Source organism: Rhineura floridana, chromosome 4, assembly GCF_030035675.1.
Source record: "Rhineura floridana isolate rRhiFlo1 chromosome 4, rRhiFlo1.hap2, whole genome shotgun sequence".
Taxonomy (NCBI): Eukaryota; Metazoa; Chordata; class Lepidosauria; order Squamata; family Rhineuridae; genus Rhineura; species Rhineura floridana.
In genome coordinates this window covers 204,375,519-204,398,799 of record NC_084483.1, presented here as the reverse complement: position 1 = coordinate 204,398,799, position 23,281 = coordinate 204,375,519, and the positions used below count along the sequence as shown (strand labels likewise).

At 43.5% G+C, this 23,281-nt stretch overlaps 1 protein-coding gene across 2 annotated transcripts in view; it reads left to right on the top strand.

Moving 5' to 3' along the window:
* The first annotated feature begins 4,298 nt into the window (after positions 1 to 4,298).
* The window catches only part of BLK (BLK proto-oncogene, Src family tyrosine kinase), a 62,597-nt gene continuing 43,614 nt past the window's right edge, over positions 4,299 to 23,281 (top strand). For both annotated transcript variants that reach the window (XM_061626494.1, XM_061626493.1), the window contains exons 1-3: positions 4,299 to 4,392; positions 20,335 to 20,454; positions 22,336 to 22,384. In XM_061626494.1, coding sequence (XP_061482478.1) covers positions 20,341 to 20,454; positions 22,336 to 22,384 — 163 coding nt within the window. In that variant the 5' untranslated portion in view covers positions 4,299 to 4,392; positions 20,335 to 20,340. The remainder of the gene's footprint in view (positions 4,393 to 20,334; positions 20,455 to 22,335; positions 22,385 to 23,281) is intronic.

The window sequence follows — 23,281 nt, the reverse complement described above, 5'->3', positions numbered from 1 at the left end:
TAAACATTAAAATAGATCAAAATACATAAAAATCAGTCATGTAGTGGCAAATTCAGAAATGCAGGGTACCTTCATGATACTCAAAGACACACACCCTCCCATTTTTTTTATTTTGCTGCTGGGTGAAGTATGAGAACTTCCTTGTTAATGCCTTCTCCCACAATAACAGATTTCCCTAGGAGCTAATCAGCATGAAAAGGCAGAGTGTTAGCTACTGAAAAGAGTCTTCTCAGTGGCTGCTCACCTCCTTTCACTCTGATTGGCTCCAATCAGCAGGAAAGGGCAAGGAAGCAAGTTAGAAAACTCTTCTCAGTGGCTAACACACTCCCCTTTCATGCTGATTGGTTTGTAGGACACTGGCGACATAGGGACCCTGCTCCCAATAAAGTAAAGGGTCTGAGACCCTGGACAACCACAGCCCTGCACAAAATACAGTTAAGAAATATAGGGGAGTGATATTAAAAGGAACTAAAATGAGATACCCAGAACACAGCCTTGTCCCGATTTCTTGGATGAGTTTCAGTTGGTACAGCTTGAGGACGTTGACAAGTTGCTAGGGCAGGTTCGTGCAACCACTTCTGTGCTGGATCCTTGCCCTTCTTGGCTAATAAAAGCTAGCAGGGATAGAACTGTCGGCTGGGCCAGGGAAGTGATAAATGCCTCTCTGCGAGAGTGGGTGGTCCCTGGCCGCCTGAAAGAGGCGGTAGTGAGACCACTCCTGAAGAGACCTTCCCTGGACCTGGAAAATCTTAATAATTACAGGCCGGTGGCAAATGTTCCATTCCTGGGCAAGGTCCTTGAACAAGTGGTTGCAGGCCAGCTCCAGACACTCTTGGATGAGACCGATTATCTGGATCCATTTCAGTCGGGTTTCAGGCCTCATTTTGGCACGGAAACAACCTTGGTCGCCCTGTATGATGACCTCTGTCGGGAGAGAGACAGAGGGAGTGTGACTCTGTTGATTCTCCTTGATCTCTCAGCGGCTTTCGATACCATCAACCATGATATCCTTCTGGGAAGACTGGCTGAGTTGGGAGTGGGAGGGACTGCATGGCTGTGGTTCTGCTCCTACTTGGTGGGTCGGCTCCAGAAGGTGGTGCTTGGGGAACATTGCTCGGCACCCTGGACTCTCCAGTATGGGGTTCCGCAGGTGTCAGTTCTGTCCCCCATGCTGTTCAACATCTACATGAAATCATTGGGTGCGGTCATCTGGAGCTTTGGAGTGTGTTGCCATCAGTATGCTGATGACACGCAGCTCTATTTCTCCTTTTCATCTTCTTCAGGTGAGGCTGTCAATGTGCTGAACCGGTGCTTGGCTGCGACAATGGACTGGATGAGGGCTAATAAACTGAGGCTCAATCCAGACAAGACTGAGATGCTGATAGTGGGTGGTTCTTCTGACCAGATGGTGGATGTCCAACCTGTCCTGGATGGGGTTGCACTCCCCCTGAAGGAGCAGGTTCGTAGCTTGGGGGTTCTCCTACAACCATCTCTATCACTTGAGGCTCAGGTAGCCTCGGTGGCATGGAGTGCCTTCTACCAACTTCAGTTGGTGGCCCAGCTGCGCCCCTATCTGGACAGGGATAACCTGGCTTCAGTTGTCCATGCTCTGGTAACCTTCAAGTTAGATTACTGCAATGCGCTCTACATGGGGCTGCCTTTGAAGATGGTTTGGAAACTGCAGCGTGTGCAAAATGCAGCGGCCAGATTGGTAACAGGGACCAGACAGTTCAAACATATAAAACCAATTCTGGTCCGCTTGCATTGGCTGCCTGTATGTTTCTGAGCTCGATTCAAGGTGCTGGTTTTAACCTATAAAGCCTTACACAGGTTGGGACCACAATACCTGTTAGAACGCCTCTACCGACACGAACCCACCTGTACACTACTCTCAACATCCAATACCCTCCTCTGGGTGCCTACTCGGAGGGAAGCTGGGAGTTTGGCAACAAGGGAGAGGACCTTCTCAGTGGTGGCCCCCAAATTATGGCATGATCTCCCTGACGAGGAGCACCTGGCACCAACTCTGTTATCTTTTCAGTGCCAGGTCAACACTTTCCTCTTCTCCCAGGCATTTTAACATGTGTTTTAATTGGCTTTTAAATATGTGTTTTTAAATTTGTATATTTGTTTTTATGATTTAATAGTTGTAAACCGCCCAGAGAGCTTCGGCTATGGGGCTGTATGCAAATGTAATAAATAAATAATACAGAGGTAAAATTAAAAAAGGGGAGGAAATAAAATCAGTTTCAGGCTATACCTTCAATCCCTCCCAAAGGCTCACCGGAACAAGATGGTTTTCAGAAGTCTCCGGGGAAAAACATCAGGGTTACCCTGTGAATATCTGGACTGCCCCAGAGCCCATTTTAACCTTACACTGGCAGCATCGGTAACATTCAGAATGGACACATCTTCCAAATTCCACATGAAACGCATCCAATTTACTCAATGCGCCATCCAATCCCAAAAGGGCTCAAGTCAAGAGGTGTGGCTGGTTTTTTAAAAACTATTTCAGCATGATTTTTTAAAAAATAAAATTGTGTTAGTGTGCTTAAAATTGTCCTGGGTCACTTTAATTTCAATTTCAATTTAATTTCAATTTTATTTACCACCTTCATATCCTACCTTTTCTCCAAAGGACACAAGGCAGCATGCACTGTCCTCTCCCCTCACCTGTAAGGTAGGTTAGGCTGAGAGACAGTGGCTGGCCCAAGTGAGATTCATGGCTGAGTGGAGATTTGAACTTTGCTCCCCCAGTTTTCATGCAAGGCACGTTCATGCTGGCTCTTGCATATGGGAATGGCTTCACCCAAACATGCACACCCAGAGTTTTCCAAAAGCCACATTGTTCCAGCAAGTTGTTGGAGAAAGACAAATTTCATTCCATATTTGTGGCATTTTATTGGACCCTGCTGCTCTTATGGACTTTTATTTATTATTTGGAATGCTGTTATCATTTTTTTTTAAATTAAGAACACAAAAAGAGCCCTGCCAGATCAGACCAAAAGCCCACCCAGTCCAGTAACCTTGTTTCACCAGTACGTTTATTTATTTATTGTTTGGAAAGCATTTCTAAGACACTTAATATTTAAAACTCTTCAAGCGGTTTACAAAAATACCGCATACAACAATAAAACAGTATCATAAAAGCAGAGATGAAACATAAAATGGTGTTATAAAAACAGGAATGCAGTAATAACAGGTTCCAGTTTTATGGCTCATAGAAAGCCTGGGCAGAAAGCTGCTGCTGCTGTGATTAAAATGTATTTCTTTTCCCCCAAAGGCCTCCAGGATGGCAAACACAGAAACAATAAAACATCTTGAAAAGCAGTTCCATCACAGACAGACTGGGATGAGGTCTCTACTTAAAAGGCTTCTTGGAAGAAGAAAGTCTTATCTGCAGGAGGCTCTCAGTTGCAGAGAGCAGAGATCAACTGGGTATATAAGGGGTGCAATGATCTTTCAGGTATCCTGATCCCAAGTTGTATAGGGCTTTGCACACCAAAACCAGAACCTTGAATATAGCCAGGTAGCTAGTGCAATTCTTTCAGGAGCATTGTAACATGGTGGTGATAATCTGCCCCAGTGAGCAGTTGCATCACCACATTTTGCACTAGCTACAGCTTCCAGACCAGCCTCAAGGGCAAACATAGAGCACATTGCCATAATCCAGTCTGGAGCTTACCAGTGCATGGACAACAGCGGTCAGGCCTAGATGGGTCTTTAGTCTGATCTAGCAGGACTCGTCTTAGGTGGGACTATGAGGTGAGATGAGCCAAGTAGGTCACCCTGAGCTCCGCGGAGGAAGTGGGGTGGGTTAAAGATGTAATAAATAAACATAACATATATTTTCTTCCTTATGGTTGAAGCTGTGGGCACACCTTTGACTTCACCTTCATTGCAAATTGAAAGGACTGGCACAACCCAGTGAATATGAACTCACTACCAGAACTGGTCATCCATGAATGAAGATGTAATCACTGTAGGGAAAAAGAAGTTGGTTTTAAATAGAATTTGGCCTGCAAACATAAAAGTAGCTTGTTATAGTCCATTGAGGCTTCACGGGGGAGCGTCATTTTCCACCAAAGTGGCCACAAGTCTAACATTAGCTCAAAACGCACCGAGTTATTGGCCCTCAGGACTCTAGAGAGCAGGCAGCCCACTCCAGACTGTTGTTCTGATGTTGTCGGCAGGAAACCACCAACAGAAGTCAACTGACAAAGCTCAGATGCCTTATTAGAGCATTTCTGTACATGAGTGAGTTTAGAAGTTCAAACTTCTTATCAAGAAGGGCTTAATTGGGAGAACATTGTGCAGGTTTTTCTTCTTAGCTGTGGATGGGTTCTGGAATCTCATGGGATATGCCCTGAGCCCGTCACAAGGAACACCAAGGTGAGAAATTGGACTGAATGCAGAAACATTTGCCTCATCCATTCATAAATGGCAAACTGAGAAAGAGAGCACAGGTCAGTGGACAGAGTATTGGAGTCAGGAGTCAGCTCAATTGTAAATCCAATGTTCAAGAGTCAGCTCAGTTTTAGACTTAATGAGTGGCCTTTTTAGAGTTCTTCTGTTAGCCTTAGTTTGCCATCTGTAAAATAGGAATAATTGGAACAGCCAACACAGATGCGATGTGACTAAGAAAAAATAGCTTCCAGAGATGTGTCGGGCCACAGTCAGTATTCATTCTTCCTGTGCTAGCAATTGCTAGTACTTCCATGCTAGCGATAATTAGGAAAGGTATTGAAAATAAAACAGCCGATATCATCATGCCGTTGTATAAATCTATGGTGCGGCCGCATTTGGAATACTGTGTACAGTTCTGGTCGCCTCATCTCAAAAAGGATATTCTAGAGTTGGAAAAGGTTCAGAAGAGGGCAACCAGAATGATCAAGGGGATGGAGCGACTCCCTTACGAGGAAAGGTTGCAGCATTTGGGGCTTTTTAGTTTAGAGAAAAGGTGGGTCAGAGGAGACATGATAGAAGTGTATAAAATTATGCATGGCATTGAGAAAGTGGATAGAGAAAAGTTCTTCTCCCTCTCTCATAATACTAGAACTCGTGGACATTCAAAGAAGCTGAATGTTGGAAGATTCAGGACAGACAAAAGGAAGTACTTCTTTACTCAGCGCATAGTTAAACTATGGAATTTGCTCCCACAAGATGCAGTAATGGCCACCAGCTTGGATGGCTTTAAAAGAAGATTAGAAAAATTCATGGAGGACAGGGCTATCAATGGCTACTAACCATGATGGCTGTGCTCTGCCACCCTAGTCAGAGGCAGCATGCTTCTGAAAACCAGTTGCCGGAAGCCTCAGGAGGGGAGAGTGTTCTTGCACTCGGGTCCTGCTTGCGGGCTTCCCCCAGGCACCTGGTTGGCCACTGTGAGAACAGGATGCTGGACTAGATGGGCCACTGGCCTGATCCAGCAGGCTCTTCTTATGTTCTTATGTTCTTACTTGATATGGTTTGGGACTCTTATCTTCATCGGAGGGTAATGCTATTCTCTCTCTCCTCTCTCTCTCGTTGAGTCTTTGTCATATATCACTTTGTTGTCCCTATTTTTATTATGAGTACTTATCGTAAAAGTAAAGCGGAATATTTTCACCTCTACTTTCAAGAATTCTCACTAAATGAAGAAATACAGGGAAATTTCATCTTTAATATTGTTCGTGCCACATATATTTTATTTATTCATTTATTATTTGATTTATATCTCACCCTTCCTCCCAGTAGGAGCCCATATAGCCTAGAGGTGTAACATACCGTAAATGTCTGAAATTTGGTGAATTGTTGATAAGTCCACAGGATTTCTCTGAGGGGTGATCCAGCTATTTTGACGTATTAATGTGTTTTATTTATTTATTTCTTACATTTATATGCCACCTTTCCTCCAAGGAGCTCAGGGTGCTTCTCCTCTCCCCATTTTATCCTCACAACAACCCTGTGAGGTAGGTTAGGCAGAGAGAAAGTGACTGGCCCAAGGTCACCCAGTGAGCTTCATGGCTGAGTGGGGATTCAAACCCTGGTCCCTCAGATCATAGTCCAACACCTTACCCATTACACCACAGTGGTTCTATTAAGCTGATCTAACAATTTGTAACATATTTTGCATTCCTTTTATGAATGCAATTGGAGCAATAGTCACCAACAACAACAAAAAACCCTACAAGATTTACTGCTGAATGTTGACTGTCACCAAACATGATTTATGCATGTCTGAACAGTGGGGAAATATCTCTATTTCCAAACATTTCTGATTTTTTTCTGGGATTGTGAAAGTCCTCTGGCATTCTCATATGGATTCGCCAAATTTCAGACGTTGGGTGCGATGTCTGCTTACTGCAATGTTGCATTGTCTTAAGAAGCACCTGGGCCTTTATATCCCTGCCTGATCACTGAGATGTTTTGTGGAGCCTCTGTTGCTGGTCTCCCATGGCTCTGATGCAAGGCTCATAAGGACTAGAAGCCGTGCTTTCAGTGTTGTGGGCCCAAGGCTGTGGAACTTCCTCCCAACTCTCTTTAGACATGCACCCTCTTTGCTGAACTTCAGGCTTTTGACTTTCATATTCCAGCCTCATTTTAAGGTGGTGTTTGGGTTTCTGTTTGCTTTTATGATGAATTTGTATCGTTTTATTCTCTCTATGGTTTATTTCTGCATTACACTACTTAGAAATGCTATTGATTAAATGGTATATAAATGCCTTATGTAAATATTTAAAATAAATAAATAATTCTCAATCACAGCTAGTGTTCTTTAAAATAACGGGTGGGGGTGTTAATTAAAGAAGCATAGGTGGTTGGTTCCTATAAAGAACTTGACTTGTGTATCTGAGAAATATTGAAGTTAAGCATTTGTATTTGGTAGTATACTATTTGTGGATTATATTTCTGAGTTGTTTTCACTAAAGGCATACATAAGGCACATAAAATCCTGATCTCCATGTAATGTGGAGCTTATTTGGCATACTGTATATAATTGAGAGGATGACTTTCAGCATGTAGGTTACTCTTAAACTGACACTGATGTATTCGCTTGTCTATCAAAATTGTCTTGGCATATTCTTGTTGAAATGTTATGTTTCACACCATATTCACAAGAAAGGGTGTCCTCTTTGTATTCTGGATGGATTTTTAATACAACTGGGCAGAAAAAGGCTCAGAATGACAAAGGCTGGGGCCTGATTTAATCCAATCTCTAGTGGATTTTTGGTTTTTCCTTATTGATTGATTGATTGGTTGGTTGGTTGGTTGATTGATTTATTGATTTCCTGCCCTTCCTCCCAGCTGGAGCCCAATCCTTCTGATTGTTATGTAACTAGAAGACTGTTCACACAGCAGTGGGAACACCTTCACATGTTCCCCCAAACCTGTGAACATTGTCTACGTGCACGGGCCTCCATTTCCCACATGTTTCACACATGTTCATTCTAGGTGGAGGTGAACAGCCCTTAGATAGCTGCCTTGGTAGGTTCCTCTGTCCCAAAAAATTATCCTGATCAGCCTGGAACAACTAAAACCTTCATTTCTTTTAAGTCAGTAGTCCCCAAGTTTTCAGATCAGGATCCACCCAATCACAGGGGGGCACTTCTATTTTTTTAATTAAAAAAACCAACTATCTGTCTGTCTTAAGGTGACCAGAGGAAAAGAAGGATAAAGTTCCTCTAGATATAATTATTTTGTAGAAGAGGGACTTTGGACAGGTTTTGCTTGCACCTGTACCTGGTGAAATTCCATCTTCAGTAAAACAATGTGCTTCTGTACCAGAGGTTGCTGGACTCCAACCTGCATCAGCCCAAGCAAGCATTCGCAATGGCCTGGGATGTTGGGAGTTGTAGTCCAACAAAATCTGGAGATCCACAGATTCCCCCTACCCCTGTCCTACACCTCCGTCTCTCTGTGTGTACATATTAGGGGTGTGCACAAGGCATGGGATTAGGCTTCTGTCTGGATCTGTAGCTTTGGGGAGCAGCCCAATCTGTTTTGGAGCTGCCCTAATTCTTTTCAGTTTCTCCTGTTACCTGAGACTGACTTAGATTTGTCTTGTTTTAGACAAGCATCACAAACAGTTCTGTTTCAGTAGGCTTTTCAAAATATTGTTTTCTGTACGGATGCAATTGCTGCTTGCAGAGAATCTCTCCTTGTACACAATTTTGTTGTTGTTTTACTGCTAATTTATTGTTTATCTGCAAACCTTCCGGATTGTTTTTGTTTGCTTTGGAAAGGCAAGGTCTCAAGTGCATGATGTATACAGTGCTTTCTTTGTGTAAGCAATGAGGCACCGGTACGCATATCTTGATCTATTCTAAAATGCCTCTCCCACCTCTTCCTGCACACCTTCGCTGTTGAATTTGCGGTCAACTTTTCATTAAAAGTTGATAATAAACATCAAAAATACATGATAAAGTGCTGGAACGGGTGGTTGCTGGCCAGCTCCAGGGGCTCTTGGATGACACTGATTATCTTGATCCATTTCAATCCGGTTTTAGGCCCAGTTTCAGCACTGAAGCAGCCTTGGTCACCCTGTATGATGACCTTTGTCGGGAGAGGGACAAGGGGAGTGTGACTCTGTTGATTCTCCTTGATCTCTCAGCTGCTTTTGATACCATCGACCATGGTATCCTTCTGGGAAGACTCACGGAGTTGGGAGTTGGGGGTACTGCTTGGCAGTGGCTCCGTTCCTACTTGGTGGGTCGTCACCAGAGGGTAGTGCTTGGGGAACACTGCTCGATACCCTGGACTCTCCATTGTGGAGTCCTGCAGGGATCGGTACTGTCCCCCATGCTTTTTAACATCTACATGAAGCCGCTGGGTGCGGTCATCAGGATTTTTGGGGTGCGTTGTCATCAGTACGCTGATGACACGCAGCTCTATTTCTCCTTCTCATCTTCTTCAGGTGAGGCTGTTAACGTGCTAAACCGTTGCCTGGCCGCGATAATGGACTAGATGGGACCTAACAGACTGAAGCTCAATCCAGACAAGACTGAGACGCTGCTGGTGAGTGCCTTCTCTGCCCAGATGGTGGATGTTCATCCTGTTCTTGATGGGGTTACACTCCCCTTGAAGGAACAGGTTCGTAGCTTGGGAGTTCTTTTCGATCCTTCCTTGTCTCTTGAGGCCCAGGTGGCCTCGGTGGCACGGAATGCTTTTTACCATCTTCGATTGGTAGCCCAGCTACGTCCCTATCTGGACGGCGACGACCTCGCCTCAGTTGTTCATGCTCTGGTAACTTCTAGATTGGATTACTGCAATGCGCTCTACGTTGGGCTGCCCTTGAAGACTGTTCGGAAACTACAGCTAGTCCAGAATGCAGCGGCCAGATTGCTGACGCGTACCAGAAGGTCCGCTCACATAACACCTGTTCTGGCCCAACTGCACTGGCTTCCTATTTGTTTCCGGGCTAGATTCAAAGTGCTGGTTTTGACCTATAAAGCCCTACACGGCATGGGACCGCAATACCTGGTGGAACGCCTCTCCCAATATGAACCTACCCGTACACTGCGCTCAACATCTAAGGCCCTCCTCCGAGTGCCATCCCATTGAGAAGCTCGGAGGGTGGTGACTAGAACTAGGGCCTTTTCAGTGGTGGCCCCCAAACTGTGGAACAGTCTTCCCGATGAGGTGCGCCTGGCGCCGACGCTACTATCTTTTCGGCGCCAGGTGAAAACCTTTTTATACTCCCAGGCATTTTAAAGTGTGTTTTAACTGTATTTCACTATTATTTTGTATTTTGGACGTTGTTTGGTTCTTTTTTGTTTGTTTGTTTTTGGTTTTTGATTTATTGTATTTATTATATTTTTACACTGCGCTTGTTTTATCTTTTATGTACACCGCCCAGAGAGCCTTCGGGCTTAGGGCGGTATATAAATTAAATTAAATAAATAATAATAATAATAAAAAAATGTTTATCTTTTTATAGATGATGCTTATTACTTTGAGGTATAAAGAATTTAAAAACTAAGAATTAACAACATGGCCACTGAGGGGCATGTGGCATAGCCCACTATGGGCTGTTCATAAAAAGGTTTGGTAGGCTTGTGTGTTGATTCAAAACCCTGCCAAACCTGTTTAGTAAGAGGCAAGAGTGGAGCTAAAGAATAAATAAATGGGTGAACATGGAAAGTGATTCCACAGGAACATTGGAAGTTGTCTTATATCGAGTTAGTTCACTGGCCCATCTAGCTCAGTATTGTCTACACTGACTGGCAGCAACTCTCTAGGATTGTAGCCAGGGGTCTCTCCCAGCCCTGCCTGGAGATGCTGGGGGGTGAGCCTGGGACCTTCTGCACTCAAGACAGATGTTTTGCCATTGAGCTATGGCTCTTCACCCTTCTGCAGGCAAACCATGTGCTCTCTCAATGAGCTATGGTTTGTCCCCGAATTACTGGTTTGTTCCAATAGGGTGCTTCTCATGTTCAAACGCTCATTTCCACATTCCTACCTAATCCCTGAAAGAGTTTCTGAAAGGATTCCAACAGATTCCAGAAGAAACCGCAGCTTTATGTATCATTCAAGCTTACCAGGAGTCCGTGGTTATCACGAGGGCTAAAAGGAGATCTCTGGTATATCTAATAATGTCCTACCCTTCCAGCATTTTCGGTGTGGCCTGCAGTAAGGTACGCATGCTGAATTAACCTTCTTTTTATTTTATTATTATTATTATTGTTGTTGTTGTTGTTGTTGTTGTTATCATTATCATTATCCTGCTTAATGCCAAAATAGGCTTCTAAGTGGTTCACAAAACATAAAACCAGTTATACAAAGATAAAAATATAAACACTCATAATTAAAATACACAAGAAACAAATTCCATTAAAATAGAAACATCCATAATTATAATAGAAAATAAACAATTATATTAAAACAACACAGCAGTTACAGAAAAAGCATGTGGGATAATATGTGGGAACTGGGAGAGGAGTGTGGCCGGCAACAAGTCAGACAGCCAAATGGACAGTTAAAAACGAGACCAGCATTTCTGCCTACAAGAAATGTCCAAGGATCTGCTCTTATATAGGGGTGTAAGAAGGCATTGATTTGCATTCCCATGATAATAATAATAAGAGGCTGCTGGATCTGGCCAGTGGCCCATCAAGTCCAGCATCTTCTTCTCACAGTGGCCAACCAGATGCCCTAATGGGAAGCCCACAAGCAGGACCTGAGCGCAAGAGCTCTCTCCTTTCCTGCCGGCTTCTGGCAACTGGTGTTGAGAAGCATTCTGTTTCCAATAACCTTCTGCATAACCATCATGGCTAATAGCCTTTGATGCCGTTATCCTCCATGAATTTGTCTAATCCTCTTTTAAAGCAAATTTCTCCTAATAAACACATTTTTGTAGGCAGTTTCGTACACATTTTTGGAAGCAATTTCTCATCATAAGAACATAAGAACATAAGAAGAGCCTGCTGGATCAGGCCAGTGGCTCATCTAGTCCAGCATCCTGTTCTCACAGTGGCCAACCAGGTGCCTGGGGGAAGCCCGCAAGCAGGACCCGAGTGCAAGAACACTCTCCCCTCCTGAGGCTTCCGGCAACTGGTTTTCAGAAGCATGCTGCCTCTGACTAGGGTGGCAGAGCACAGCCATCACGGCTAGTAGCCATTGATAGCCCTGTCCTCCATGAATTGGTCTAATCTTCTTTTAAAGCCATCCAAGCTGGTGGCCATTACTGCGTCTTGTGGGAGCAAATTCCATAGTTTAACTAGGCGCTGAGTAAAGAAATACTTCCTTTTGTCTGTCCTGAATCTTCCAACATTCAGCTTCTTTGAATGTCCATGAGTTCTAGTATTATGAGAGAGGGAGAAGAACTTTTCTCTATCCACTTTCTCAATGCCATGCATAATTTTATACACTTCTATCATGTCTCCTCTGACCCGCCTTTTCTCTAAACTAAAAAGCCCCAAATGCTGCAACCTTTCCCCTTGATCATTCTGGTTGCCATCATGTATTGCATTTTTGTATGTTACTTTCACTCATATATTCGTTTTTCAGCACACTTTCCCCAACCCATGCATTTCTGTAAACTCTGGTTAGCAAACTGCATCTCAAGGTTCAAATAAGTGTGGATTTCGAAGGGTGGCTGTGCTTCGGGTCCCATGTGGTTTCAGAAAGTGCAAATTTGATAGATTTGGCTTGAAATGCGAAGCGAATTGAATTTCTCACCTGTCCCTAGTTGTGGGGAGGCTCCCCACACTTTCCACTGTATTTCCCCCGTCACTTCCTTTATTGCAAAACATCTGATCTTTTGGGGAAGCGGGTTCCTTGCGCAAGACCTCCCAGACAACTATAAGCACAGAACCTGGATTTGCTGGTACGTGACTGAATGCAACCCAAAGCTAGAGACTGTCTGGAAGGACTCTTAGAGATTAAAAGGGAAATTTCTTTTGATCGAGGGACACAAGACCTATTCTCAATATCCGGGCAATGCCAGGTTCAAATTTCTGTCCAGGGTTGAACAAAACATTGGACTCTCAGTCCATGATGGGGAAGGACTATAGCTTAGTGGTACAGCAATTTCCTTGCATTCAGAAGACCCCTGGTTCAATCCCTGGGACCTCCAAGTAAGGCTGGGAAGGACTCCTGTCTGAAATCCTGGAGAGCTGCTGCCAGTCAGTGTAGACAATACTGAGCTAGATGGACCAACGGTCTGACTCAGTATTAGGCAACTTCCAATATTCCAAGCCCTGTAGTCAGGCAAATACTAGGTGAGAGGCTCATGGATGGGAGAGGTTGCTATTTTCCCCCCACACCTGCTGATTCTCACCTGTAAATATACCCTGCAAGCTGTTTTCCCAGGTGGTAGCATGCCTGCACGTACAAAATTTCTTTAGTATACGCAGATACATGTATCTCTACCAGGTTATGGTCTGAAGGCACATGAGGCCACCATCTTGCTGAAGCTAAGCAGACATAGGTTTGGTCATTTCCTGAAAAACCACATGTATGCCACCTTGGGCTCCCTGATGGAAGAAAGATGAGATATAAATGTAAGAAAATAAAAATAAATTAATAAATACGCCATTCGACATTTCGGTTCTTTTCCAATGGGCCTCCAAATGTCCGTGAGTGTGGGCTGTCTATCTCCCCAGAGTCCCTGGAAGGGAGTTGTTTTTTGTCATTATCAAAGTCTGCCAAGTACTTTCAGTACTTGTTTCTCACGCTCTTTTGTATGAGGATATCTCTGGCTGACTGCTTTCTTTGCAGCGCAGCGCTACGTATGTCTAGTCCCCGGTAAGGGCACAGAGGACGGCAGCCTTACAAATGGAAGAACGCCCCTCAGCCCAAAGGCCCATCTGGTCCAGCACCCTGTTTCGCACAGTGCCCCTGGGAAGCCCACAAGCAGGGCGTAAGCACAACAGCCCTCTGACACTGTTACCCCCTGTATACTGCCTCTGGTGCTGGGATGCAATGAAATACAATATATAAGATTAATTGTAAAAATCAGTTTACAATTAAAAATCATACCGCATCTAGCATAACACATTCCAATTGCTGCAAGAGGCAGGAAAAATTCATTAAGTGGTCCACCGAGACTCTCAGCAATCTTCAAGTGGTCACTGGGAGAAAAAGTTTGGGAGCCACTGCCATAGTTTAACTATGGGCTGAAATAGTCCTTTTGTCTCCCTGAATCTCCCACCAATCAGCTTTGTTGGATGACCCCAGATTCTCTTTTCTGCCCTGAATCTATCACACACACACACACATAGGTCATCCCAATAGAAAGTTTGTTTCTTGTGAGGACCACCATAGAGCAGGTGAGTGGGGTTCCCACAACTCCCGCACTGTCTCCTCCCTTCCTTAATACTTGTTGGCTGTGTACACACCATACTTTTAAAGAGCATTGAAAGCACATTTCACTCCCAAAGAATCTTGGGAATTATAGCTCACCCCTCACAGAGCTATAGTTCCCAGTACCCTTGACAAACTACAGTTCCCAGGATTCTTTGCAGGGGTGTTTTAAATGCTCTTTAAATGTATAGCATGTTCACAGCTAACAGAAAGCTGTGATGGTGCTGTTGTACCACCTCAAAGAGCAGGTCGGGGCTCACATGACTGAATGAATCACATGCTTACTATACTGGAAAGAAACAGAAAGCAAGCTTTTTATATCTAGTTCTGCTTCTGTTTTTTAAGAATTTTAATTGCTGCTTTTCAGAGTTTAATTCTGTGGGTTTTGACATTGCCTGTTTATTCTCTAATTGCACCGCTGTTTGGGGTACTTATTGGTAGAAAATGATACTACAGTTAATACTACTAATTTCTGTTGCTGCTGCTCTAAGTGGGTTCTGTATTTTGTTCTGCACTATTTTAATCTTATTGTTTATTTTTTTGGTTTGGACTCTATATTTCTGTCAAGAACACGAGGCTCCACTCCTCTGGAAATCACAGCTCCTGTCAGGTATCCTCAGTTGCCAATCTTACCAGGGCTGGAAAAAAAAAACCCAAACCAACCCTGTAAAGTAGATCACGCTGCCACCACCTCATCTGTCCACCAGCTTGAGCCAGGAGAAACCAAAGCCTTACCTTACACGGATGTCCCTGGGATTCCAAAAAGCCAGGCTCTCTGCTTCTTGCAGCCCCAAGCAAAACAGTTAAACAGTAGCAAGTAGTCACATTAAACAAAGGTGCTGGATTTGGTACCAAAGCTTGTTTGGAAGAACACACAGCTCAAAAAAAGGAAGGTAGCTTTATTACACAGAGGAGGGCCGGGATCTCTTCTCAAACATCCCAGGGTGCAGGACACGGAATAATGGGCTCAAGTTGCAGGAAGCCAGATTTCGAATGGACATCAGGAAAAACTTCCTAACTGTTAGAGCCATACGACAATGGAACCAATGACCTAAAGAGGTAGTGGGCTCTCCGACCCTGGAGGCATTCAAGAGACAGCTGGACAGCCATCTGTCAGGAATGCTTTGATTTGGATTCCTGCATTGTGCAGGGGGTTGGACTTGATGGCCTTATAGGCCCCTTCCAACTCTACTATTCTATGATTCTATGATTAAAAGTCGCTAAATAAGACTAACATTATAGAACAACCTACAGCACCCATAAAAGTTACAGCAATAAAACACCAGTATTGAGAATAATGAAGAGAAGATAAAAATAACAAACTAAGAACATAAGAAGAGCCTGCTGGATCAGGCCAGTGGCCCACCCGGTCCAGCATCCTGTTCTCACAGTGACCAACCAGATGCCCATGAGAAGCCCACAAGCAGGAGATGAGTGAGAGACCACTCTCCCCTCCTGCGGCTTCCAGCAACTAGTTTTCAGAAGCATACTGTGTCTGACTATGGTGGCACAGCACAGCTATTATAGCTAGTAGCCATTGATAGAATCACAGAATAGTAGAGTTGGAAGGGGCCTATAAGGCCATCGAGTCCAACCCCCTGCTCAATGCAGGAATCCAAATCAAAGCATTCCCGACAGACGGCTGTCCAGCTGCCTCTTGAATGCCTCCAGGGTTGGAGAGTCCACTACCTCTCTAGGTAATTGGTTCCATTGTCATATGGCTCTAACAGTTACAAAGTTTTTCCTGATGTCCAGTCGAAATCTGGCTTCCTGCAACTTGAGCCCATTATTCCGTGTCCTGCACTCTGGGACAATCGAGAAGAGATCCCAGCCCTCCTCTATGTGACAACCTTTCATGTACTTGAAGAGCGCTATCATATCTCCCCTCAGTCTTCTCTTCTCCAGGCTAAACATGCCCAGTTCTTTCAGTCTCTCCTCATAGGGCTTGGTTTCCAGTCCCCTGATCATCTTTGTTGCCCTCCTCTGAACCCGTTTCAGTTTGTCTGCATCCTTCTTGAAGTGCGGAGACCAGAACTGGATGCAGTATTCATTGATAGCCTTATCCTCCATGAACTCATCTAATCTTCTTTCAAAGCCATTTAGGATTACAAGGTCTCTAGTATTTGCCTGGAGACTCTGGATTTTAGGGGTGCTCTCTGGGTCTCCGGGTGAGTCACCTTAATCTCCGAACTCTCAGCTTTCATTTTTTTTTAAAAAAAATAAGTTTCTAGGTGGTCTGGTTCCTGAGATATACACCAAAACATCAGCCGCCCCCCTCTGCAACTTCAGTTAAATGAGCTCGTAGCTGGCTGTTCTAATCCTGCATTTTAAGGTTTGTAGGCAATAACTGAAGTCAGGGTTGTGATTGACAAAGCAGTAGCTACCCCCCTTTGCAACTCAGAAAACTTGTTTTTTCCTGCTTTTCTGAAAATCTCATCAATTGAGTAAGTATATAGCTTTCAGTCTTTTTCTCTCTTGTGTGCAGGAGTCAAACAAGTTTAAATTTTCCTGGGTTGTTAATTATTATTAATTTAATTATTTATGAAGAGGGCAGCGTTTTGAAAACCTTCCCAATATAAAGCTTTAATTCAGTACTTGCTTTTTGGGAGTAAAGCTGCAATGTTAATCCCATATACCCGGAGTAAACCCCATTGAATTCAATAGGACTTACTTTTGAGTAGACAAGGTTAGGATTGTGCTGTAAATTTATGGGACTTTTAAGTGAACATAGCAAAGAATTGTGTTTGTGTTGTAAATCTTTCTCTCCAATCCTATATTTTAAAGCAATTAAGCAGGGCTTACTTTGGTATCACTGCTTTTATTATGTTGGAAACTAATACTGATTTTTTTTAATGTTCTGCAATAACCAACTGGTTTGGATAATAAACTGTTATATGGGGTGTATGTATTTTTACATCTCCAGTGTGTGTGTGTATATATGGAGTCTTTCCAACAACCCTGTGAGGTAGGGTTGCAGACTGGAAACCAAGGCAGCTCACAGTAAGAAGTAAATCCCTTTAATATCCAATAACCATCAAACCAAGTATAAACAGTTGCAAAACAGCTTAATGTGCTGTCCCAGTCTGTGTCTGTGTTAGAATTGCTTGTTAATATGTGTTTTTTAATAATATGTTTTAACCCTTTTTTAAAAGATGTTTTAAAAGCTTTTTTAATGTTTTTAACATTGTTTTGTTTTAATGTATTTTAAGGTCTGTTTTTATGATGTTTTAAAGTGTTTTTAGCGTTTCTGTTTGCCGCCCTGGGCTTCTGCTGGGAGGAAGGGCGGGATATAAATCAAATAATTAATTAATTAATTAAGTGGTATGATTCTGAATTTTGGGTTGGGTGAATGAAGTTCCTTATCACTTGAGGTTGCAGTTGAGGTTGCAGTTCTGCACACGCTTTGCTGTTTCAGTAAGCCCCATTGAATACATTGGGACTTGCTTCTGAGTAAACATACATAGGATTACACTATAAATATCTTTACAAGTTGTGTAAATAATAAACATATTTGATAGTCATGCTTATATTAATATTTCTTCATACTATATCCCCAACTGGTACAAAGAGCTGCAGCCAGAGTATTAACAGGGGCTGGTTACAGGGACCATACAACTCCCTTGTTACAACAGCTCCACTGGCTGCCAGTTTGTTTCCGGTCACAATTCAAAGTGCTGGTTTTGACCTTTAAAGCCCTATACGGCCCAGGTCCAGGCTATTTGTCAGACCGTATCTCCCTATACGAGCCTGCCCGGGCCCTGAGATCTTCAGGAGAGGCCCTTCTCTCAGTCCCAGCACCCTCACAAGTGCAATTGGTGGGAACGCGAGATAGGGCCTTCTCGGTGGCTGCTCCTAGGTTCTGGTCCTAGGGAGGCACGAATGGCCCCCTCCTTGCCATCCTTCCGTCGGCAAGTAAAGACTTTTTTATTCCAACAGGCTTTTGGGATAGAAGGTGTTTAGGATTGGGCTTTACAAGGCTTGTTTTGTTGTTTTATATTATTATCTGTATTATTTTAAATTGTTTTTAGATTTTTAAGCGCCTTTTACGGTTTTAAGGTTGTGCATAGTTTAATTGTATTTTAATCATATGTTTTTCTATGTTTTTAACTACATGTAGTTTTATTTGTAAGCTGTCCTGAGTTCCAGTTTGGAAAAAGGGTGGGGTAAAAATAAAGCTTCAATTCAATTCAATCCAATTCATAAGTATCTTGATTTCACACTATGGTTGTACATCATTATTTCCTCTACATTTTAAGTGTGCTTTTCTTCCTTGGGGTGTTCATGGTTCCCTTCTGTTGTTTTAATTCTGAGGGGCAGATTAGGCTGAGAGATGTTGAGTAGCCCATGGTCACCCAGTAAACTTTGTAGCTCATTTCCATTTTAAAAAATTAATTAAAACAATTTACATGCAGGCAAAGTTTATTAAGTAGATCCACACAATACATCTAACTTGCATTTAAAGCGCATGACTTCCCCTAAAGAATCCTGGGAAGTATAGTTTCCTGCTCACAGTTATAATTCCCACCACCCTTAACAAACTGCAGTTCCCATGATTCCGTGGTGTGATTCACGTGCTTCAAATATGTGTTGAATGCTCTTTAAATGAATGGTGTGGATCTGCACTAGGTATGATGTGCATTCATTAATGAACTGAAAAGAACAATTTTAAAAGATTTTTTTTAAACAGGAGAGGGGTTGTAGCTCAGTGGTAGGGCATATGCTTTGCATGCAAAGCCCCAAAATTCAATTTCTGGAAAAGACTATTGCCTGGAATTGTGGAGAGCCAATGATAGTCCATGTCATCAGTACTCAGCTAGATGGCACCAAATGGTCTGAGTTGGTATAAGGCAGATTCCTTTGTTCCTAAACATAGAAAGAGACCCAAGGGCCACAGTGACTCTAAACTTTATTTATGTATTTTATTTACAACATTTATATACCGCTTTATTGTAAAAAATCTCAAAATGGTTTACAGAAAGAATTAAAACAATACAATTATTGGCAAAGATAGTTAAAGACAGGTATTTAAAAACATTCAAAACAATAAAACCAACAATGAGTTAAAAACAGATGAAAACCACAATAGCTTCTACTTGCCTGGGTAGGTTAAACAAACATCTTTAGCAGGTGCTGAAAAGAGTGCAGTGAAGGTGTCTGCCCAATGTCAGAAACAGAGAGAACTGAATTTGACAGATCTTTTCATCCCTAGCCTATACTGAGGCTGTTGGTTAGGAACTTACCCAGCCTCCTTTCACACTAGGGTTGCCAGGTTCTTGCCCTGAGACTGATCCTGTATCTTTAGGAGAAGAGAAAGTCAGCCAAGTGCAGGTGTTCTTGCAATGCTGTAATGGGAAAAACCACAAGGTGGAATTCTCCCTTCCCCCTGCTTAACTTTTAAAGATACAGAAGACCTCTTGGAGGCTGAGCCTGGCAACCAAGAGGTCTTCTGTATCTTTAAAAGTTGTGCAGAGGGAAGGGGGAAGGGAGAATGCCACCTTGTGGTTTTTCTCATTACAGTGTTGCAAGAACACCTGCACTTGGCTGACTTTCTCTTCTCCTAAAGATACAGGATCAGTCTCAGGCCCTGAACCTGGCAACCCTACTATAAAGTTATTCATCCATCCATCCATCCATTCATTCCATTTCTATTCTGCCTGCTCTCCCAAAGGAGCCCAGGGTAGCAAGAAGGAGCCTGTTTTTAACTGTGTTTCAGAATATTTTAATAGTCTGAATATTTTTAAAAAAATGTTTTTAAAGTCATTTGTTTTAATGTATTTTAACATCTGTTTTTATGATGTTTTAGAGTGTTTTTAGTGCTTTTGTTTGCTGCCCTAGGCTCCTGCTGGGAGGAAGGATGGGATAGAAATAAAATAATAAATAAATAAATAAATAAAATATTTTAAACTCTGTTTTATAACATTCTAACTGTGTTTTAGAATATTTTTAATTGTAATCGTACTTTGAAATGTTTTTAACTGTTCGTCTTCTTTTTGTTGAATGGTTTTGTTTACTTTTACTGCCCTGGGTTCCTTCGAGAGGAAGGCAGGATATAAATTCACTAAATAATAATAATAATAATAATAATAACACCTGTGGCCCTTCAGATGTTGTTGGGCTACAACTAGGCCAGGGGAGAAATTCAGTTCAGTTCATATTTAAAGCTGAATTTATCGAATGTGTACTTTCCAAAACAGTATGGGAACCAAAACACGGCCATCTTCAAAATTTGCGCTTTTCTGAATTTTGCGATGTAGTTCTCCAAACAAAGTTTACAAAAATGCATATATTAGGGGAAAGTGTGCATAACAATGAACATAGTGAAAATAACATACAAAAAAGCATTATATTAGGAGAAATTCACACTGAAATTCACACTGAAATGCTGATGGGTTTTCGTGAAGTTTTCTTTTTTTAATATCGCAATTTGCTGCAGAGATATGGAGAACTGAATTTCAGACTGGAAAAACGTGAAGCCGACAGAAGCAAAACTAACAGATCTTCCCATCTCTGCCAACTGCCCAGTTGCAACCTTGTTTGTGTTTCCTCCAGGGCAGCATGGGACTATGTGGGAGCAAAAAGCAGACTGGACGGAGGGAGAAGCGGAATTCCATATACAGGCAGAGACTTCAGCCACCCCTAAGAAAGAAACCCCCTCCACCTCCACCTCCGGTAAGGGTCCATCCCCAAAGGCTGTGTTGCAGCCATCACAATTCAGCGCCCCATTTCGGGAAATGGACTGCCTTCAAGTCAATCCCGACTTATGGCGACCCTGTGAATAGGGATTTCATGGTAAGAGGTATTCAGAGGGGGTTTAACAATGCCTCCCTCTGAGGCTCGTCCTCCCCAGCTGGCGAGGGCCTGCTCAGCTTGCCACAGCTGCACAAGCCAGCCCCTTCCTTGTCCATGTGCTCCCAAGACAGCCAGCTCTTCACACTGGGCTGGACTGCCTGGCTCTCTGGGACTCTTCAGCAGTGCAGGACTATGACATTTAAGAGAAATTCTGACTTAGAGGCATTCAGGGCCGTTCCAGGTTGGTATTTTATCACAGGTGTGTTCTGCAACAAGTTCTCAGTGCAGTAATAGCCCATTAGTGGTGGATTTATTCTGCTTTAGTTTGTTCTGCCCGGTTGACCCAGTGCTGCCACATCATTGCAGCCCAGAAGGGCTGTAGCAGAACAAGCAGGACAAAAAATAAACCAGCACTTTTGTGGTATAAGAAGTCACGGGATTTCAACAGGACGTTACGGGATGTTCACGGAAACACCGTGACCACCCCAAAATGTTTGCAGGTGCAAATAGTATTGAAAATGGGATCGTATGTGACCGCCCCAACAGCATCAAGAGCGCAAATCACAATGAATGTGCAATGAAAAGGAAGTCTAGAGGGGCTCTAAGTGATAATGCTAGCTTTACCCCATTGGCTCCTCGGGCAAGTACATACACCAAATGTCTGAACTGCAGTTCCTCTCACAACAACACATCACCAGTAGAATAAAAATAACCCATCTCAGGAAGGGTCTGTAGGGAACCCGGTAGGGAACCCAGTGCTAAATCATCTGTCCACAGCCTGATTCCACACCAGGGTTTCAAATGTAGCAGAGCATCTGCATGCCTGCGATCTACTGAAAGTCAGCCCTCGACGAACCAATCTCACTGGAGGCACTGAAGCAGAGGATGGACGGCCCCCTGTCAGGGGTGCTGCAGGTGTACATCCTGCATTGCAGATCCAGCGCTGAGCCAGGGGGTCAGACTAGATGACCACCAGGGCTTCTCCTAACTCTTGCCCTTTAATTTTGTGGTTCAAAACTCAAAAATCCTAAGATCTGAAAGACCCTGATGTAGCAGCTTTGCTGAAGCTTAAGTGGCTTCAGGTGCCCGGTCTGACTATTGTCTTGGGAGGAGACAACTCCCCCTCCCCAAAGGATCCCCGTGTATCTTGAGCACACAGGACAGCAAAAAATAACATAGCTTCTTCTGAACATGAATTGCTTGCTGATCAGGGATATATTATTGGGCTCCTGTAAATGTACTATTTATTTATTTGATTTATATCCCGCCCTTCCTCCCAGCAGGAGCCCAGAAGGAGTACTACAGTAGAGGTGGATCCATTAAGGCAAATGGAGCACCGCCCCACCAGATTCACTCTGCCCTCAGCCATTTCCCCAAACTAGTCCAGGGGGTGGTGCTGCCTGCCCTCCTCCTTGGTCTCAGTGTTGTCCTTGTGGAACTGCGCAGGGAGGAGGATGGAGGACAAGCTAGAAACTGCGGGGGTGTCTCTGCCTGTCATTGGCTCTGACTCTGCCTGTCACTGGCTTTGGCTCCGCCTACTGTTGGCCTCCCTGCCTTCTGCCAAACCAGTCCCGATAGGCACCAGCCACCTAATTAGCTTTTCCAGATCCCATGAATCAGTTTAATTAGTCCATGACCGGAGAGCCAAACGATGTTCCCAGCACAGCATTTTGCAGTGGGATAGTGTGCAAATAGATCCGCGCGAGGGAGAAGGGGATTAGTGCCGTGAAGTAACCTCTGGCTTCTTGTTACATTCCAAAGGCCAAGTCCCACAAAGTATCCGGTTCTGCCAACCAGACTTTTGGCAACGGTAAGTAGACGAAGCGTTGGCTTTTCTTGAAGATGTGTAAGGCTTCTTTTATGCATTCTTTCAAAACCATGGAGCTATTGCAACAAGCCGTTGGAATGAAGTTTGGCTTTTGTTCCAGAACAGAAACATATATAAATCTCCAACAGGGCTCTGTGTTTTTTTGTTTTTCTTTTCAGGTGCAAATTTACAATTCAGCTCTAGCAGTGGAGGCTAGTCCATTAGGGCAAGGGAGGCGGTGCCCCACCAAGCTCAGTCTGCCCTCACCCAGCCCCCACCTGCCAGTCTTCTGCCTGGCATGCACACCTCCTTACTTACAACCTGTCTAGGGGGTGGTCCTGGCTGTCTGCTCTAGGGTTGCCAGGTTCAATCCCTGAGACTGATCCTGTATCTTTAGCAGAAGAGAAAGTCAGCCAAGTGCAGGTGTTCTTGCAACACTGTAATGGGAAAAAACACAAGGTGGCATTCTCCCTTCCCCCTGCACAACTTTTAAAGATACAGAAGATCTCTTGGAGGCCGGCCCTGTCAACCTGTACTCCTATGTTCTCACCACAGGCATTTGGGAACTAGCTGGAAACTTTCCTTTGAGTCTTTTATAGCCTATCAACAATGGTGGTTTACAAAATAAAAATGGACGCAAGAAATCAATAAAACAATGTAAAAGTGTAATTTTGCTATGTTCCTAAATGAATATATATGTGCGTACATACACACACACACAAAGAAAGTCTTAATAGGATTGCTTAAAGGCCATAGGAGCAGCCTTTAAAAGTCTGAACAGGATGGCTTAAAGGCCATAGGAGCAGCCTTTAAAAGTCAGAAGAGGATGGCTTAAAGGCCATAGGAGCAGCCTTTAAAAGTCTGAACAGGTTGGGTAAAGGCCATAGGAGCAGCCTTTAA